The sequence below is a fragment of the Chiloscyllium punctatum genome, chromosome 4 (assembly GCF_047496795.1).
Source record: "Chiloscyllium punctatum isolate Juve2018m chromosome 4, sChiPun1.3, whole genome shotgun sequence".
In the NCBI taxonomy this organism is placed as follows: domain Eukaryota; kingdom Metazoa; phylum Chordata; class Chondrichthyes; order Orectolobiformes; family Hemiscylliidae; genus Chiloscyllium; species Chiloscyllium punctatum.
Window position 1 is genome coordinate 48,771,886 of NC_092742.1, and position 21,122 is coordinate 48,793,007.

General features: G+C 40.8%; 1 protein-coding gene across 1 annotated transcript in view; it reads left to right on the forward strand.

Annotated features, from left to right (window-relative positions):
* The window catches only part of c4h14orf180 (chromosome 4 C14orf180 homolog), a 40,070-nt gene extending 23,755 nt beyond the window's left edge, over positions 1-16,315 (forward strand). Inside the window, exons 6-7 of the mRNA XM_072568624.1 lie at positions 241-379; positions 15,244-16,315. Of these exons, the coding sequence (XP_072424725.1) occupies positions 241-379; positions 15,244-15,446 (342 nt within the window). The 3' untranslated portion in view covers positions 15,447-16,315. The remainder of the gene's footprint in view (positions 1-240; positions 380-15,243) is intronic.
* Positions 16,316-21,122: the final 4,807 nt, after the last annotated feature.

Consider the following 21,122-nt stretch of genomic DNA (forward strand, 5'->3'; position numbering starts at 1 on the left):
CTTGAAAATTACTTTTTTGATGAAAATTTAACAATATGGTACAGACGACATGGAGTCTGAGAGAAAAGAAATCTAGGAATCCAGTGGAAGGATATCTGAATTGGAGTTAATTATCTACAGCCATTTGATTAAAAACTCTATATTTTTAAATTAAATCATATCAACCACAAATAGAGAATTAGAGGTTTTAAATATTTTGGTGAATACAGAGATAGTTTAATAATATTTTTAAACCACCAGGTGATTGCACTTAAATGTCCAGCATCTATACTGAGGAGGAAATCCAAAATGACACAAAATGCAGATGGTTATGTTTCTCACAGAGCAAGAACTGAAAGAAGAGTTCGATTTCAAGAATTGGATGAAATAATTTTTGACAGTATGTTTGACTACATTTTGACCATCTAATATTGTATAAAGCAAATGGATAGCAACATTAATTTTTGTTTATAGAGAGCTGCACAGGACTGGGACAATATTTTTGCAGGGAGATTTGATAGTGCTGTTGGGGTGAGATTCAACGACCTTTACTGGGGGATGGGAACCTGAGGGGCAACCCAAATTGGAGGGAAGTAAAGTAGGTAACAGCAAATAGAAAAGCTGCTGGGGTGACTATAGAAAAGGAGGAAAAAAGCATCAATTATGCTTCAAAAACAGAATTATGTCAAAAAGACAAAGTTAAGGGCACTCTACCTAAAGGCATACACCATTTTCAACAAGATAGGCGATCAAAAGACACAAATAGAAGTAATTTGTTCTGATTTAATTGCCATGACAGAAACTTAGCTGCATCACAATCAGCATTGGAACTGAATATTTGATATTTAGGAATGACAGATAATAAGGTAAAAGAGATGGAATTGCCCTCATAATATAAAATAGGATCAGTACATTAGTAAGGGAGAACCTCAGATCAGTGTGAGAAATCTGTTTGAGTGGAGCTCAAGGAGCAAGGTGCAGCAGACATTGCTTACAGTTATTTATAGACCACCAAATACAGATGGGGGGGTTGCAGAGGAGGGGGTGGGGGGGAAAAGAGGCATTAATCAGGAAATGAGAGAAGCTTGTAGCATAGGAAATGCAACAAATATGAGTAACCTCAATCTGGATGTAGATTGCACAAGCCAATCGAGAGGTAAAGATAAAGTCCCCATAGTTCCACTTTCTCATTACAGAGAGATAATTGGTGGTGTTTATACCTGAGGCTCATCATGCCTCAGATGGAGGTAAGGTTGAGGAAGTGGAACCTTTGTAGTAACTTCACTTGAAGTGGGAATTGAACCTACAATGTTGGCACTATTCTGGAGCACCAACTGAGCTAACCTTTTGGGATGTGGAACTACAATATTGTAGAATATTACATCATGTTTGAAATTGAGATAGTCACATTTGAATAAGGGACATTATAAGGCATTTAACACAAATTGATTGAACTGAATTGGAATAATACATTAAAAAACATTACTGTACGTAGACAATGGGCAGTCTTTAAAAAAGAGGGTTGTGAATCTTTGGAATTATGTACTGCAGAGGGCTGTGAAAACTTAGCCTTTGAGTATATTTAAAGTAAACGTTGATAAATTTCTGATTGCCATTGGTATAAAATGTTGCATAGATAAAGGCATTGAAGTGTTTGTAAAAGTGAATTAGATGGCGAAACAGGTTCAATGGACTCTTAGAATTCCTACACTGTGGAAGTAGGCCCTTCAGCCCAACAAGTCCACACTGATCCTCCCACCCAAACCCATTCTTCAAATGCACCTAACCTGAACACTATGGGCAAATCAGCATGGTCAATTCACCACACCATCTTTGGATTGCAGGAGGAAACCCACACAGATACAGGGAGAATATTCAAACTCCACATAGACAGTTGCCCAAGGCTAGAATTGAACCCAGGTCCCTAACACTGGGAGGTAGTAGTGCTAACCACTGAGCCACCATATCAACTCATAGCCTACTCCTCTGTTCCTATATTCCTATGTAACAAAGGGCAAGCCTCAATAAGCTGAACAATTATTTTCAACTCCAACTTCTCTTGTATAATGCTATTTCAGGCTTAGAATTTCAGAATTTAATTTGAGTTAATTTTATGATCAGGAAAAGGATTATTCATTGAGAATAGAGCACTCAATAAGTTATGTTCCAAACATTTCCTAAATGTTAACTTTTTAGATAAATGTTTATTTGAGCAGACCTATTGCTGCTGTTCTAAATTTCATGAACAAAATAGGTTACTCTTCCATCTTCTAGCCGTGCACATATGTACGCAAAGCAAATTCCACCTACAAACATAAAAACAGAACGTTGGAATGTTTATAGTAGTCTAACAATGTGTCACATCCAAAGCATCTTTCTTTTTCAAATGCTGGTCAATGTGTTCACTTCCCAAACTTTTATTTTTGTTCAAAAGTCCCGCATTCTCGGTTTTGTTATTTTGCCACCTCTATTGATATCAAATTGTTTACATCCAATTTAATACGTGATGAAAGGGTTGATTTATTGCACCTGACAAACTTACATTTCGAAAACTTCTCATTGTCATGAGATAGAGAGTGAATTTATTCAGTGTCTAACAAAAATAAGATTCTAGGCTCACATTAGTCAGGAATCAACATATGAGGTATATTACCTGAATATCATTATCTTTCTGATTGGGTTTTCCCAGCTGGCTTTAGTACCTCATAAATTTCTGTCAGCAGAATCCTTATTTTTTTTCAAATGTCTTGTAAAACTTTCAGCAAACCTGATCTCATGTTACTGGTTTAGTTTCCCCACCTGGACAATGTTGTGTGACCACTGAGTGGTTCGTTTTCTCCTCTTCCCAGTTTTGTTGTCATAATCAGTGTGGGGAGCATTTGATGCTACAGGAGAGGTAGTTACAGGAGAGGCAGCTCAGCAGCTACAGGAGATGATTGAGCTTGTGGGCCTGTGGGCCTTCAATTTGGTCAGCAGGGAAATGATAACCACTCCTCTAGCCTGGGGATTCTGCTGCCAGGAAGCAACTTCACCATCTCTGAAGTTAAGGAGGTCGTGGGCAGGGGCCTCCTCGTAGCAGACATTATGTACAGAAACGCTCCCCTAAGACTAATTAATGCGTATGCCCCAGTGTGAAAGAGTTAGCGGTTGGCCATCCTGCAGCAGCTTCCACTGTTGCTGGTTACATCCAGGCCAGTCATTCTGACCTGAGGCTTCAATTGTATCATCGATGCAGAATGACGATCCATTGGGGAGGACAGAAAACTGGATGCCAAATCCAGATTCCTGATTGAAACGGTCAAAGATGCCAAGCTGCATGACATCTTCAACACCCCTGCAGACAGATCGCAGCATAGATACACCTGGTCATGGCCAGTCAGGTCTATCCGCTCAAGGATAGATTTCCAGTTTGTGTCCTGATCATTCCCACTCAGATCCAACAACATCAATCTGGTGTTCTTCTCTGGCCACTGCCTCCTGCTAGCTGACTGCCACCTACAGGCACACCTGCTGGCGGTCAAGGGAACGTGGAAGCTGAATGTGGAATTGTTAGCCCCAGAAAACATTGAGGAGCTCAAAAGGTTGGAGAACCATGAAGCTCCTCTTTGAGTCTCCAGTGGATTGGTAAGAAACAGTCAAAGTGAACATCAAGAAGTATTTCATTCTCAAAGCTGTGCAGAAGGTGAGAGAGAGGTGGGAAAAACTGTCAAATATTCAGAAGGGTATGCAGAACCTACTCCTGCTGCAGATGATTGAGGATCAATGTCACGAAGCACCTCAGGAGATGAAAGGCCAGCAAGCCTCGTTCTTTGCCTTGGAGACCTCCAAGATAATCTTCTGGTCCAGGATCCACTCCATGGAGCAGGATGAGAAGTGCTCACATTTCTTCTTCCAGAAGGTGCACAAGGAGGGCTCCGTGCTCAGCAGCCTGCATGAAGAAGATGGCTCAGTAACATCATCTCAGTCTGACATCATGAGGATCAGCAAATCCTTCTATGCCAATCTGTATGACACGAAGCCAACTGACAGCGTGGCCTCCCAGTCATTCCTGTCCTCTATCACGGAGGTCTTAGATGACAGCACGAGGGAGAGGCTGGACCAGCCATTATCTCTGGATGAGCTGACCAAGGCCCTTGAGTCCTTTGAAAACTCTGAGAAGTGATGACTTACCAGTTGAGTTCTATTTTGCTCTATGGGACTTGATCAGCCAGGACCTTTTGGAGGTGTATGTCAGCTTGCTTTGGGCAAGTACCATGAGTGAATCCATGAGGAAAGGCATCATCATGCTCATCTACATACAGAAGAGAGAGGGAGGAAATTAGCAATTGGCGACCAATCTCACTGCTAAAGATGGGCTACAAAATTGGGTCAGGTCTGCTCTGGGATCAGTGATTCACCACGACCAAACCTGTGCTGTTCCGGGCAGGAAGATCACTGAGAGTCTCCCATTCCTCAGGGATACGACCACCTACATACAGGACAGGGGGTGGACACCTGCTGGACCAGGACAAAGCCTTTGACAGGATTTCGTACACGTACATGAGAGATGATCTCTCCAAAATGGGCTCTGGGGAATTTCTGCAATTGGATCCGACTGCTCTGCACCGACATTGTCAGTGCAGTCTCAATCAATGGGTGGGAATCAGAAAGCTTTCCAATCAGACCAGGAGTCAGGCAGGACTACCCTCTCTCTCCTGCCGAGTTTGTGTGCTGTATAGAGCCATTTGCTGAGTCCGTCAGGAAGTATGTGAGCCTGACAGAGGTGACTATTCAGGGCAGCAGGGGCCAGGAACTGGTTAAGGACTCCCTGTACATGGACGATGTTGCCATTTTCTGTTTGGATCCACTGTCAGTGCACAGATTCATGTGCACCTGCAACCAGTTTGAACAGGCATCAGGGCCAAAGTAAATCTTTGAAAACTGGGCCGACAATCCTCTATCCCCTTCTCTGTCAGGACTGAGCACCTGAATGTGCTGGGTATTTGGTTCAGAGGGGTTGGGGCATGCGCCAAGTCTTGGGAGGAGCATGTCACTGAGGTGGGACAGAAATTGGGCATGTGGAGCACCGGTCGCTCTCCAAGGCGGGTAAACTTGGTCATCAGGTGTGAGATGCTCTCAGTGTTGTTATACATGGCACAGGTCTGGCCTATTCCCTGAACCTGCACCGCCACAGTCACCCAGACCATCTTTCACTTCATGTGGAGATCGAAGATGGACTGTATCCAATGGGACACCATGTACAAAGACCTGTACAAAGAGGGAGAAACACATCCAATGTGACCCTCACCTTGATGGCCACCTTTGTGTGTGGCTGCATCAAACTGTGAGTGGATCCCTGGTACGCAAACACTAAGTGTCACTACGTACTGAGGTTCTACCTGTCCCTGCTGTTGTGAAGGATGGGCCAGGCCTTGCTGCCACGGAATGCTTCAAGTAGTTGGACCATTTCATTTCACCTGTCCTTCATGGAGAAATTTGTGAAGGAAAACACCTTTGACCACAAATCCATGAGGAAGTGGTCAGCACGTAGTCCTTGAGACCCTTGGGGAAAAGGAGACAACAGATCCTGTCGAGTGGTTCCCTCCTCAGACAGTCTGGACACTTCATTGCCCGAACTCTCAAACAAGCACGAGGACAGCGTTTGGCTGGTGGTGAGAAGGGCTCTGCCGGAGAGATCCTTTATACATGCCCGGACTCTCTGTACCACCGCACGCTGCCTCGAAGTGGCTGTGGAGGGGGCGAGACTGGTGCACACCTCCTTCGGGAATGTGCCTCTGCAAAGGAAGTCTGGAGAGTAATGTATTGGATGCCGTGCTCAATGGTCAGTTTCTTGAGACTGACGCTGAGTTGAACATCAACTGTGCCTGGAGGACCATCAACTCGGTGATAGACGCTCTTTGGTCTGCCCAAAATTTGCTGGTCTTCCAGTAGAAGGAGTTGACCCCAACTGAGTGTTGCAACCTGGCACATTCCAACATCCAGGTCTATGTGCTGAGGGACACTCTAAAGCTTGGAACAACTGCTATCAAGGTGCAATGGGGAAAGACCACGTGTAAGGTCCTTCTGCTGAAGAATAACGGGCTCCATTCAGTAATTGGACCCCACAGACGCCTCAGCTAAATGCCAAGAGGTTGACTGTAAATATAGAGAATGGTGAACATCAAAGATTCAATTTGTTTTCTGTAAGTAAAGAGAGTATAGATCTGAACGGCTTCATTAACTGTAAATGTCCCAAAGATTTCTTTTTATGAATAAGCTATATTTTTGCAATTAAAAAAAAACAATTTGATACAGTTTGTGAAGTTTGACTGTATCATGAATTACTGGTTCTAATATTTTGACTTTGTTATAAAGAAGGTTTTTCTATTTAAGCTAAATGAAAGTAAGTTAAAATGTAAGTAAATAGTAGATGAAATTGAACTTCTCTGCAACTGAAATACTTGAAATAATGCTGCTGTGAGATAATGAGCTATTTTGGAGCTTTTCTGAGCTAAGAGTGGCCAGTCTCTGGTAGATGTAATCATTCGTGATTGTGACATTGATAAATTATTCCTTTTCATCCTTCTCAATGAACAGTGGCCTTTGAAATGGATAACCACACCATTCTCCTCTAATGGTTCTCCTTTATTATCCTGTTGAGTCGGACTATCCCTGTCTGGTTGCATTCCTAGCAATGAATTATCTTCTCTTCCAGCTCCCTCACCATCGCCTCTTGTGTCCCTTAAGGATCCATCTTGGAGCCCTCCCGTTTATCACTTACATGCTGCCCCCTGACAACATCATCCAGGAACACAAGGTCAGGCTCCACATTTACACATGATGACTGCCAGCTCTACTTCACCACCATCTCTTTCAATCCATCAATTGAATTGGATTTGTTTGATATCCAGAATGGATGATAAAATATTCCTTCAACTAAATGTTAGGATCTGGAATAGTGTGTGTAGTCTTGGTCTCCTTAACTCAGAAATGACGGTATTACCTACAGGGAGAACAGCAAGAGTTTTGAAGAATAATAAGTGACTTCTTTGAAACCTACAAAATACATAAAAAGACAGACAGGGTAGTTGTAGATAAGATCATTCTCCCCAGTGAGGAGTCTAGAACCAAGGGTACTATTAAAAAAAATAAAAAGAATAGCATTTAGGTTAACACAAAGAGAAATTCCTTTATTCAGTGGCTTGTCAAGTTTTTGAATTCTCTGCTCAAAAGGGTGCCACCAGCTGAGTCTTTGAGTATGTTTAAAGCAGAGATTGATTTCTGATCATAAAGAGTTATGCAAATAATGTGAGTTAAAAGCACTGAAGTGTTTGATCAGCCATGATAGTATTAAGTGGTTGTTCAGACTTAATGGGCTGTTTGGCTCACTCCTGTTCCTATTTTTCTATGAAAGCCAAGGCCATTGCCTAAAGTCTTAATGCATAATTACAATTTAATTTGGATTTAAAGAAAATCAGTATTTCAGCCTTCTCATCCACTCTGCATATTTCTAACAAGCGGTTTGAATTCCATTATCTCAAAAGCAATAGCAAATTAAGGAGGAGGGTCAAAGACAGTTCAAATCTGTTTTCACTTACCCAACTTCAAACTTCTTTCAGAGAACATCTGAAACATCAAATTCAGAAAGGTTCTATAATCGGTAACAATGCAGCTAGTGTCTAAAAGGTTAGACTGAGAAATGGTATGGAAGATGCATCTGCACAACTGGGATGCTCACAATGAATATTAACATGGTAGAAATTGTAGTAGGACAATGACCAAGGTTTAGACTATCATAAAGGCAGGATGCTGTACTTGATTGATGATAAGCAATTGGACATATCCATGGTTCATCAATCATGATACAGTCTCAACTTCCAGAAGCAATGGACGGATTTACAAGGGAAGCAGCACTTGCTGAAATGTGTGGAGCTTAATGACAACTGACTTGTTCTAGTGTTTTGACTTTTGTAAGAAAGAAGACTTTTCTAATTTTAGATTAAACTGACTAATGTAAAACTTAAATGTGAAGGCGAAACTCAATTTATCCTAGCCACTGATTCCATCCCTCTCCCTGGTCACTCTTTGTGGCTGAATTAAATAATTCACAGTCTTCATGTCCTATTTGTCGCTGAAATTAATTTTCGAACTCTTATTCTTAATCACCAAGGCTACCTATTTCTACCTCCTTAAAACCACGAGCTTCCATCCTTTCCTCAGTTCATCTGCTTCAGCTTTGTCCTTGTTCCAATAAGCTCATCCACAGTGTAATACAAATCAAAGGATTGTGGATTCTGAAAATCTGAAAAAAAAATCTGTGGAGAGAAAGTAGTATTAATGTTTTGAATCTACTGCCCCTTCCTCAGAACTGATAGCAGCTCAGAAAAGGTCATATATGTATATATGTATATATGTATATATATATATATATATACTGTAGACAGAGTGTGGGAAGTCGACAGGATTGCAGACTGGGTGTCCCCTTTGAGGAACATCTACAGTCTGTCCACAAAAATGACCCTGACCACTTTAATCTAGTCGCCTACCATTTTAATCACACCACTGTGCTCCCTGGTCAACATCTTTACCTCATGCTTGCTGCAGTGCTCCAGTCAAGTACAGTCCAATCTGGAAGAACAGTGTCTCATTTTCTGCTTGGAGAACCTTCAGCCTTCAGGACTTATTGAGTTCAATAAAATTAGAGCCTCAACACCTTCTTCTATGTCCGTTAGATATCCCTACACTCCAGGCCCTGTCATGACATGGCCTAGTTTCAATAGAGCCAACCTATTTTCACCTACCAATGGTCCACATTACCAGCTTGTTTTTCTTGCAAGCATATTATCATCCATCTGTATTCAGCAATCCTGAATTTATCACTACTGATGTAAATCATGGTCACAATACATTGAATAAAAATAATTCGAGCAGGAAGAAATTCCAAAATATTTAGCCTCAACATCTTCTAATCTGGATCATTAACCAGAATTTCAATTCCAATTAATAGCAAAATTTTAGCATGATTGATCTAAGTCAGTCAGTTTAAAAAAGAGAATTTAAATTAAAGACAAAATACAAATCAAAATGCACAGCAAGATCGCAATCAAAATTGGATATTTTTCTTACCATTTGATATTAGAGAAAGGTTAAAGTTTTTAGTAAATTCCTGCTAGTAATAAAAATACTTCATTGTAACTACTCTTGTAATGCTAATCAAATTCACAATAATGAGTATTTTTTGGTGTTTTAGTTGATGGCTTAAGATGATTGTTTGTGCTTCTGAAATGTCATTACTGATGTTGGGCATCCCAGTTGTACTGATGCATATTACACATGCCATTTTAAAGTGTCTTCTTCTCAAAGTTACCTTCTAAAGTTTCAGGCACTAGCTGTTTGTTGCTGATCATAGATCCTTTCTGAATCTCATGTTTCAAATGCTGCCTTCTTTCAGTGTGAAGCTGTTGAGTGCAAAAATAGATCTGAACTTTCTTCATCCCTCCTTGTTAAATTACTTCTGTGCTCTTGAGATGATGGAATTCTAACCTCTTGTTAGCAATATGCATAGGGAGTAGTGACAATGAAATATTGTTTGTTTTAAGCAACAAACTAAAATGCTAATAGTGCATAGCATGCAATAAGAGCATTTCTGAAAGGAGTGGCTTGAATGGAAGCTCATTAGAATTATGTTTAAATATGAGGTAACCTTCCAGCATGTAATTTGAATAACTTTTAAAGAGATATAATATTCTGCTGACTATTGATTTTCATTTGGAATTCACTACTCCACAGGGGTATTTTCCTTCAAACTAATCTATTTTGTGCTCTCAGGGGTAACATTACTCTTTGTTTGTCATTTTATTTCCTGGTTCTGCCTTTTGCTTTCTTTCTGTTTTAAAGGCCCTCTGGTGCTACCACTCCAGATGCGTGAATCTGTCTTTCTAGTGCCTGGTCAACACAACACCTTTCTGCAATTAATTTTTGTCTGTAACTGTGCTCATGGCTCTGCATATCATTTTAAAAAGCAACTTGGTTTTATTATGGAAGCCAGTCCAGATGGCCTTGAGCTAATATCCCAGCCATAATCTCACAGTGTCTGCACTAAATTCAATGTCATTATTCATGCAAAATAAACTGCTGAGCATAAAATTTATTTTATCTTGCTATGTGAAGCCTCCATACTTCTCCCATAAGTTGTATTAGCTGCTGTAATTTCCATAGTCTGAATCTTTTGCGAAATAAAATCTTCTACGCTTCCTGTTGGTTTATATTTGTGTACTCTTACATTTTAAGCACAGAATCATTTTATGAGGTATTTTAATTTCCTTCTCAATGTTTTAAATGCTATAGTTAAACAATATTGTCAGAGTGAACGATTGGCTCCTAAAAAAAAAGTTGCTGTCATTAGTTATTTGTAGAACACTTCTTGGGTCTCAGTTAGTTTCTTGCTAGCAAAACCCTGATGTAAGTTCTGCTAAAGTTCAGAAAATAGTAGTAGATGGAATGTCTAAGGTAACCAGTTGATTCCCCTAAATATAATCTAATCAATAAGGTATGGGGTGAAAGATTTAACTACATTGTTATTTACAGGATGTTGCTACAAGTATGCAAATAAAGTTAAATTGTGTAGAGCTAAAGATATGTTTTAAGAATGTATGAAATAGGTGTTGTATAATGGCATATATTCCAGAACAGACAGAGCTGTAATTTCAAGACAGTTACCTGATAAGACATTTTGGATTAAAAGCTTCAGCTTCAATCAGTCTATCTGTCTAATGGAGTCTATGTAATCAATCAGTTAAGGTACAGTAACATCAGAAAGCATAGAACCAGCATATATGTTTAAGTCTATGATATTATAATTTTGTAAGTAGGTAATATTGTAAATAAATTTCAAGATATCCAACTCAACAGAACTTGACCTAATGTGGAATATGTTGCTTGGATTAACATGAAGAGGAGATTACCAACAACATTATGGTGGCAGTACTAAACGTTACCTGCAGAAAATGAATCTAGGGAATTAGTAATGGAGGATAAAGTGATGGAAGATGAATTGAAAACATATTTTGCATCAGGCTTCACTAAAGAGCAAACAATTCGCACCTTAGAAATAGCTATGAATCAGGGATTGAAATGGAGGACGGAACTGAAGAAAATTACAATTATCAAGGAAGTAATATTGCGTAAATTATTGGAATTGTGAAATGACACATCCTCAGGTCCTGTTGAATTTTATCCAAGGGTCTTAAAAGAAGTTATCAGTGAAATAGCTAATGCATTAGTTCTCACTTTCTAAAACCTATTAGATTTGAGAATGGTTACTTTGGATTGGAAAATAGCCAATATAACTCCTCCATTCAAAAAGGAAGAAGGCAGGGATCAGGAAACTCCAGGCTCGTTAGCTTAATATTGGTCATAGGAGAATGTTTGAAGCTATTATTAAAGACGGTATTGGAGGGCACTTGGATAACCATAAAGTAATCAGGCAGAGCTAACTTTGTTTTATCCAAGGGAAATCATATTGAACTAATTTATTAGCTTTTTTTGAAGAAGTAACTTGTACTGTAGATCAAATGGATGTATTGCACTTAGATTCCCAGAAGGTAGCGAGATTTGAGAAGGTTGTGGTTCTGGGTGTAGATTTGCTCGCTGAGCTGGAAGGTTCATTTCCAGATGTTTCATCACCCTGCTAGGTAACATCTTCAGTAGGCCTCCATGCAAAGCACTGTTGATAATTCCTGCTTTCTATTTATATGTTTGGGTTTCTTTGGGTTACTGATGTCATTCCCTGCAGTGACATCATTTCCTGTGATTATGTCATTTCCTGTTCTTCTTCTCAGGGGGTGGGAGATGGGGGTCTAACTCGATGTGTTTGTTGATAGAGTTCTGGTTGAAATGCCATGTTTCCAGGAGATCTTGTGCATTTATTCCCAGAAGGTATTTGATAAAATATCACATCAAAAGTTATTGCAAAAAATAAAAGCTCATGGTGTGGGGATTAACATATTGGCTGGCACAGAATATTGGCTAGCTAACAGGAAGCAGACAGTCGGAATAAATGGGTCTTTTTCAGGCTGGCAGGATGTCATGAATGTCAACCGCACGGGAGTTGGTGCTGGGATCTCAACTCTTTATAATTGATATAACTGATTTGTACGAAAAGATTGAAGGATAGTTGCTAAATTTTGGAATGACACAAAGATAGGCTGGAAAGTGAGTTGTGAAGAGGACATTAAGGAGCCTAGGAAGGAATATGAATAAATCATATGCGTGAGCAAAGACATGGCAAATGAAGGACAATGTGGAAAAATATGAATTTACAATTTTGGCGGAAAGAATAAAAAGGAAGCGTATGATCTAAATGGTGAGAGAATTCAGAGAGATCTGGATGTCTTAGTGCATGAATCAAGGAAGGTCAGTATGTAGGTACAGCAAGAAATCAGGAAAGCTAATGCTATAATAGGAATTGAATGCAAAAGTAATGAAGTCATGCTTCAGTTATACAGGTGAGATTCATCTGGAGTATTGTGTGTAATACTGGTCACAGTGCCCATAGAAGGATGTTACTGCATTGGAAACAACTCAGAGAAGGTTAATTAGACCAATATCTGGAATGAGTTTATTGTCTTTTGAGGAAAGGCAAGAGAGGCTAAATCTGTATCCTCTGGAGTTTTAAAAGAGTCAGGGATGACTTAATTGAAACATATTGGATCCTAAAGGGACTTGACTGAGTGGATGTTGAAAGCATCTTTCCCCTTGTGGGAGAATCTAGAATTAGAGGTAACAGTATAAAAATGAGAGGTCACCATTTAAAACTGATGAGGAACTCTCTGTCAGAGAGTTCTGAGCCTTTGAAATTCCCTTCCTCAAAGTGTAGTGGATGCAAAATCTTTAAATATTTTTAAGGCACTGGTGGATAGATTCTTCATTACCAAGGAGTTGAAAGATTACCGGGGGTATGCAGGAATGTTGACTTGAGGTTAAAATCAGATCAGTCATGATCTTACTGAATGGCAGACCAGACTCAAAGGTCCAAGAGGTCTACTCTTGTTCCATGTTCATATATCAACCATTGCTTTTCTTAAATTACAACAGTGGCTACAAGTTTAATATAGTTCATTGGCTGCAAAGTGCATGAAAACCCTGAGACTGTGAAAGGTGCTATATAAATAAAAGCCACTTCTATTATCCACAAAGAGTAGCAAAGCTTCTCAATTCTCCTAGACAGCATCACCAAAAGCACATTTCAAACTGATAGGAATAACCAATGATAGACTTTGAGTAAATAAGTTGGTGATGATTTGTCTACTTCGAACATAACTGACACCGAATAAACTGATTAAACATTAAGTCAAAGGATTGCAATGCATTGGAAAGAAGATACAAATTAATTTATTTTGCATTTTGTTGCATTACAAAGATGTTATGAAGGAATTCCATTCCTCAGAGCTGATACAATTTTTAATTCCACATGTATGTGTACAATTCATTGTGCTGCTGTATTATTCTTCATGGCTCAGCATTAGTGTTATGTTTAATGGGAATGTGTGAAACATATTAAATAACTACATTGAAATTGTATGCAATTGACCAATGTTATCAATGTAGCTTTCTACAGCAGCAATAATTTTTCCACGACACAGTTATAAGAGAGAGAGGAAAGCACCTGAGGTGAAGTCAGACTGCCTGTCAGGTTTCCAGTTAAGATTAGATTCCTACAGTGTGGAAACAGGCCCTTTGGCCCAACAAGTCCACACTGAAGAGTAACCCACCCAGACCCATTTCCCTTTGACTAATGAACCTAACACTATGGACAAATTAGGAAGGCCAATTCACCTGATCTGCACATCTTTGGATTTTGGGAGGAAACCCACGCAGACATTGGTAGAATGTGCAAACTCCACACAGACAGTCACCCAAGGTTGGACTCAAACTCGGGTCCCTGGTGCTGTGAGACAGCCGTGCTAACTACTGAGCCACTGTACCACCCCACGAGCCACCTTGCAGCCCACGAGGCATCGTGCCACACCCCCTAACTTTAAAACCAGAAGAGAAAATTAGAATTAGTACTATTAAGTTGAATATTCTGAACTCATAAGCCTGGTTAGAAATCAATGGCTGAATTCAGTCAGTCACCAGTTCTCCATCACCTGCTAGCAAAGTATTGGCTTAGTCATATGTAAACTGACATGATAATGCATATTCTGATCATGAATACCTTTGTCAAGATGCTTATTTTTCTGACATTTGAAGATTACTGTAATTTTTATCATTTATATAAATGATTTGGATGTGAGCATAAGAGGTATAGTTAGTAAGTTTGCAGATGACACCAAAATTGGAGGTGTAGTGGACAGCGAAGAAGGTTACCTCAGATTACATTGGGATCTTGATCAGATGGGCCAATGGGCTGAGAATTGTCAGATGGAGTTTAATTCAGATAAATGCGAGGTGCTGCATTTTGGGAAAGTAAATCTTAACAGGACTTATACACTTAATGATAAGGTCCTAGGGAGTGTTGCTGAACAAAGAGACCTTGGAGTGCAGGTTCATAGCTTCTTGAAAGTGGAGTCGCGGGTAGATAGGATAGTGAAGAAGGCGTTTGGTATGCTTTCCTTTATTGGTCAGAGTATTGATTACAGGAGTTGGCAGGTCATGTTACGGCTGTACAGGACATTGGTTAGGCCACTGTTGGGATATTACGTGCAATTCTGGCCTCCTTCTTATTGGAAAGAAGTTGTAAAACTTGAAAGGATTCAGTAAAGATTTACAAGGATGTTGCCAGGGTTGGAGGATTTGAGCTATAGAGACGCTGAATAGGCTGGGGCTGTTTTCCCTGGAGCTTCGGAGGCTGAGGGGTTAACTTGTAGAGGTTTACAAAACTATGAGGGGCATGGATAGGATAAATAGACAAAGTCTTTTCCTGGAGTGGGGGAGTCCAGAACTAGAGGGCGTTGGTTTAGTGTGAGAGGGGAAAGATATAAAAGGGACCTAAGGGGCAACTTTTTCACGCAGAGGATGGTACGTGTATGGAATGAGCTGCCAGAGGAATGGTGGAGCTGGTACAATTGCAACATTTAAAAACCATTTGGATGGGTATATGAATAGGAAGGGTTTGGAGGGATATGGGCCAAGTGCTGGCAGGTGGGACTAGATTGGGTTGGGATATCTGGTCAGCATGTATTGATTGGACTGAAGGGTCTGTTTCCATGCTGTACATCTCTATGACTCTATATGAAATGATGTAACATTAAATTTTTGTGTTCTATTTGTATTTTTTGCCAGCTAACAGCTGTAATTCCCATTTGCCGGCATTGCTTCGTAAATTATTGATCGTCATTTTGCTGAGTCTGATGATGGTCATGTTGCTGTATTGTAGCGAGACTACAACAGTCATCTATGAACAACTTCAGTCAAAACTCAACAGCGTTTTCCTGGAAATGAAGAATCTAACTTTCAGCTGGTTGACTTGGAGTAGGAAAAATTAAAACATTCATAAATGGCATTCACAACAGAGAAACATTGTTTGAAAGGATTCTTAATAATCTTTAAGAGCAAGGACAACAATGTCTACTGTAGGCAACCTTAGCAGAAATAATGAACTTCAAAGGTGCTGCTTTAAATTGCTTTTTTGTTATCAAAATTTTGTAATTCACTCGAATGTCAATCTAGTAGCTATATTCAGCATTATAAATTGAGTTACCTACAGTGGAAAGCAATAACTTCACTAAAAGCAGTGACTTGAAGCAAAGACCTTTCCTTACAAAATACAGAGAGATGGAAGGTGGTATGGTATGCCTGCCTACCATACAATCAGCAGTAAGTTATTACCTCATGCACTTTATTGCAACCATTTGGCATAAAATGATTTACTTATAATCGGTTCTTTTCAATGTTAGTTTTAAATTTACATCAAAATCGAAGTTATTCTTCCCACTCCAACCAATTTGTACTCCTGCTGCAAATCCAAAGCTTGTTTGCTTTGTCTTTTATGAAATGTTCTAACTTGCATTGACCATCATATCAGCTTTGTGCCCTAAGTGGTCAGATTTCTTAACATTCAAAATATAAATTTTTCTTGAACGTCGAGCAACCTCAATGGTGGGAGTTACAGAAAGCATCACAAGGCACAATGTAAAAAACAAACAAATATTGCAGGAGCTGAAAATCAGAAATAAAAACAGAAAATGCTGGAAATGTTTTATGGGTTTGGCAGCTTCTGTGGAAAGAAAATGGATGAGGTCTTTAATTGGCCAAACTGACCCACTTCCACCATTCAAATGTTGCTCAATGCTTCAAGATAGCAATCTTTGGTCAAGACTAGAAACTTTAATTAATAATATTTTTTTCAGTTTGTACAAAGCCAAGGAAGCTGGTGGTGGGAATTTAGGAAGAGTGTTGGGGTTGTGAGAAGGCTGGGGGGGTGGGGGTGGTGTTATGGGGAGGAAGGAAACAAAAAAGAAGGTGGAAGTTATTGAGAGATTAATATTAGAGCAAAATATTTTTGTAAGTCTGACAGAAAAAAGTAGAAAATGCTGGAAAACCCAACAGGGCTGACAGTATCTAGAAAGCAAGTTAATGTGGTTCTGTTCGCCGAGCTGGGAATTTGTCTTGCAAACGTTTCGTCCCCTGTCTAGGGGACATCCTCAGTGCTTGGGACCCTCCTGTGAAGCGCTTCTGTGCTGTTTCCTGCAGCATTTATAGTGGCCTGTCTCTGCCGCTTCCGGTTGTCAGTTCGAGCTGTCCACTGTAGTGGCCGGTATATTGGGTTCAGGTCAATGTGTTTGTTGATAGAGTCTGTGGATGAGTGCCATGCCTCTAGGAATTCCCTGGCTGTTCTCTGTTTGGCTTGCCCTATAATGGTAGTGTTGTCCCAGTCAAATTCATGTTGCTTGTCGTCTGTGTGTGTGGCTACTAAGGATAGCTGGTCGTGTCGTTTCGTGGCTAGTTGGTGTTCGTGTATACGGATCGTTAACTGTCTTCCTGTTTGTCCGATGTAGTGTTTTGTGCAGTCCTTGCATGGGATTTTGTACACTACATTAGTTTTGCTCATGTTGGGTATCGGGTCCTTTGTTCTGGTGAGTTGTTGTCTGAGCGTGGCTGTTGGTTTGTGTGCTGTTATGAGTCCTAGTGGTCGCAGTAGTCTGGCTGTCAGTTCAGAAATGCTCCTGATGTATGGTAGTGTGGCTAGTCCTTTGGGTTGCGGCATGTCCTCATTCCGTTGTCTCTCCCTTAGGCATCTGTTGATGAAATTGCGAGGGTATCCGTTTTTGGCGAATACTTTGTATAGGTATTCCTCTTCCTCTTTTTGTAGTTCTGATGTGCTGCAGTGTGTTGTGGCCCTTTTGAATAGTGTCCTGATGCAACTTCGTTTGTGTGTGTTGGGGTGGTTGCTTTCATAGTTTAGGACTTGGTCTGTCTGTGTGGCTTTCCTGTAAACCTTTGTGGTGAATTCTCCCGTTCGGTGTTCTCTGTACCATCACATCTAGGAATGGGAGTTAGTTGTCCTTTTCTTCTCAAAAGAGGTCTCAAAGGAGGGAGTTTGACCCCACCCCACAACTCACCAATAGGATAAACAACACACTGAGGAATCTACAAAAAAACAGACAGATAACTAGGTCTGACCTACAAAGAATGAAACCTGAAAGCAACAACACCCCCAGATTCTATGGACTACCCAAAGTGCACAAACCAGACATCCCACTCAGACCCATAGTATCACTACCAGGGACACCATCACACAAACTGGCCAAAGAACTACAGCAGAAACTGAAACACCTGATCAGCGGATCCAGACAATCTATACAATCGACACTGGAATTCTTGGACATCATCAGAAATATACACATAGACAAGGAAGAAACTATGGTCTCATTCGATGTAACGGCACTGTTCACCTCCATCAACAATACACTAACCAAAGAAACAATAGCCAACTTGCTGGACAGACATAACAGACAACAGGACGTTGAACCTATCAACAAAGACGGCATACTTAAACTACTGGACTTGTGCCTCACAACACACTTCACATTCAATAACCAAATATATGAACAAATCAACGGAACACCCATGGGTTCACTGATCTCTGGACTCATAGCAGAAGCAGTAATGCAAAGGTTAGAACAAACAGTCTTACCACAACTTCAACCAAACTCTGGGTCAGATACGTGGATGACACCTTTGTAATAATTAAAAACACAGAAATAGAGAACACACACCAGATCATCAACGCCACACTCACAGGAATCCGATTCACTAGAGAGGAGGAAAAGGACAACCAACTCCCATTCCTAGGCGTGATGGTACAGAGAACACCGAACGGAGAATTCACCACAAAGGTTTACAGGAAAGCCACACACACAGACCAAGTCCTAAACTATGAAAGCAACCATCTCAACACACACAAACAAAGTTGCATCAGGACACTATTCAAAAGGGCCACAACACACTGCAGCACACTAGAACTACAAAAAGAGGAAGAGGAACACCTATACAAAGTATTCGCCAAAAACGGATACCCTCGCAATTTCATCAACAGATGCCTAAGGGAGAGACAACGGAACGAGGACATGCCGCAACCCAAAGGACTAGCCACACTACCATACATACAGGAGCATTTCTGAACTGACAGCCAGACTACTGCGACCACTAGGACTCATAACAGCACACAAACCAACAGCCACGCTCAGACAACAACTCACCAGAACAAAGGACCTGATACCCAACATGATCAAAACTAATGTAGTGTACAAAATCCCATGCAAGGACTACAGAAAACACTACATCGGACAAACAGGAAGATAGTTAACGATCCGTATACACGAACACCAACTAGCCACGAAACGACACGACCAGCTATCCTTAGTAGCCACACACACAGATGACAAGCAACATGAATTTGACTGGGACAACACTACCATTATAAGGCAAGCCAAACAGAGAACAGCCAGGGAATTCCTAGAGGCATGGCACTCATCCACAGACTCTATCAACAAACACATTGACCTGGACCCAATATACCGGCCACTACAGTGGACAGCTCGAACTGACAACCGGAAGCTGCAGAGACAGGCCACTATAAATGCTGCAGGAAACAGCACAGAAGCGCTTCACAGGATGCTCCCAAGCACTGAGGATGTCACCTAGACAGGGGACGAAACGTTTGCAAGACAAATTCCCAGCTCGGCGAACAGAACCACAACAACGAGCACCCGAGCTACAAATCTTCTACCAAACTTTGAAAGCAAGTTAATGTTTTAGATCAATATCTGTCAGATTTCCAACATTTTCTATTTTTATTAATGATTAATTGACAACAGAGTGATTGTGCACCACCACACACTTTTACCTTGCACAATCAGACAAATAAAGAAACTAAAATAGAAATTTCTGGATAAACTTTTGCAGATCTGGCAGCATCTATGGAGAGAAAGCAGAGTTAATGTTTCAGGTCCAGTGATCCTTCTTCAGGTTAGAACATAGAACATAGAACAATACAGCACAAAACAGACCCTTCGGCCCACGATGTTGTGCCGAACATTTGTCCTCGCTTAAGCACCTATCCATGTACTATCCAATTGCCACTTAAAGGTCACCAATGATTCTGACTCTGCCACTCCCACAGTCTGCGCATTCCATGCCCCCACCACTCTCTGGGTAAAGAACCTACCCCTGACATCCCCCCTATACCTTCCACCCTTCACCTTAAATTTATGTCCCATTGTAACACTCTATCTATTCCCCTGATCATCTTATAAACCTCTATCAAGTCACCCCTCATCCTTCGCCATTCCAATGAGAAAAGGCCTAGCTGGCTGTCCCTAATCAAGCAGTGTCTTTCCAGGTACTCATAAATCCTATCCCTCAGTGTCCTTTCCATTACTTTGCCTACCACCGAAGTAAGACTAACTGGCCTATAATTCCCGGGGTTATCCCTATTCCCTTTTTTGAACAGGGGCACAACATTCACCACTCTCCAGTCCCCTGGCACCACCCCCGTTGACAGTGAAGACGAAAAGATCATTGCCAACGGCTCTGCAATTTCCTCTCTTGCTTCTCACATAATCCTAGGATATATCCCATCAGGCCCGGGGGACTTGTCTATCCTCAAGTTTTTCAAAATGCCCAACACATCTTCCTTCCTAACAAGTATCTCCTCTAGCTTACCAGTCCGTTTCATACTCTCTTCTTCAACAATACGGTCCCTCTCATTTGTAAATACTGAAGAAAAGTACTCATTCAAGACCTCTCCTATCTCTTCCGACTCAATACACAGTCTCTCACTACTGTCCTTGATCGGACCTACCCTCGTTCTCATCATTCTCATGTTTCTCACATAGGCATAAAAGGTCTTGGGGTTATCCTTGATCCTACCCGCCAAAGATTTTTCATACCCTCTCTTAGCTCTCCTAATCCCTTTCTTCAGCTTCCTCCTGGCTATCCTGTATCCCTCCAAAACTCTGTCTGAACCTTGTTTCCTCAACCTTATGTAAGCCTCCTTCTTCCTCTTTACTAGACATTCAACCTCCCTCGTCAACCAAGACTCCCTCACACGACCATCTCTTTCCTGCCTAACAGGTACATACATATCAAGGACACGTCGTATCTGTTCCTTGAAAAAGTTCCACATTTCAACGACATCCTTCCCTGACAGCCTATGCTTCCAACTTATGCTCCTCAGATCCTGTCTTGCAGCATCGTATTTACCCTTCCCTCAATTGTAAAACCTACCCTGTTGCACGTATCTATCTCTCTCCATAACCAAGGTGAAAGTCACAGAATTGTGGTCACCATCACCAAAATGCTCACCCACTAACAAGCCCATCACTTGTCCCGGTTCGTTACCAAGTACCAAATCCAATATGGTCCCTCCCCTTTGGTCGGACAATCTACATACTGAGTTAGAAAAGCTTCCTGGACACACTGCACAAACACCGCCCGTCCAATCTACTTGATCTAAAGAGCTTCCAATCAATATTTGGGAAGTTGAAATCGCCCATGACTACTACCATGTGGCTTCTGCACCTTTCTGAACTCAAAACATCAACACTGTTTTCTCTATACAGATGCTACCAGACCTGCTGAATTTCTTCAGCAATTTCTGTTTTTGTTGCAGATTAACAGCATCCATAATTCTTTATTTTATTAAGGTAGCACAGTAG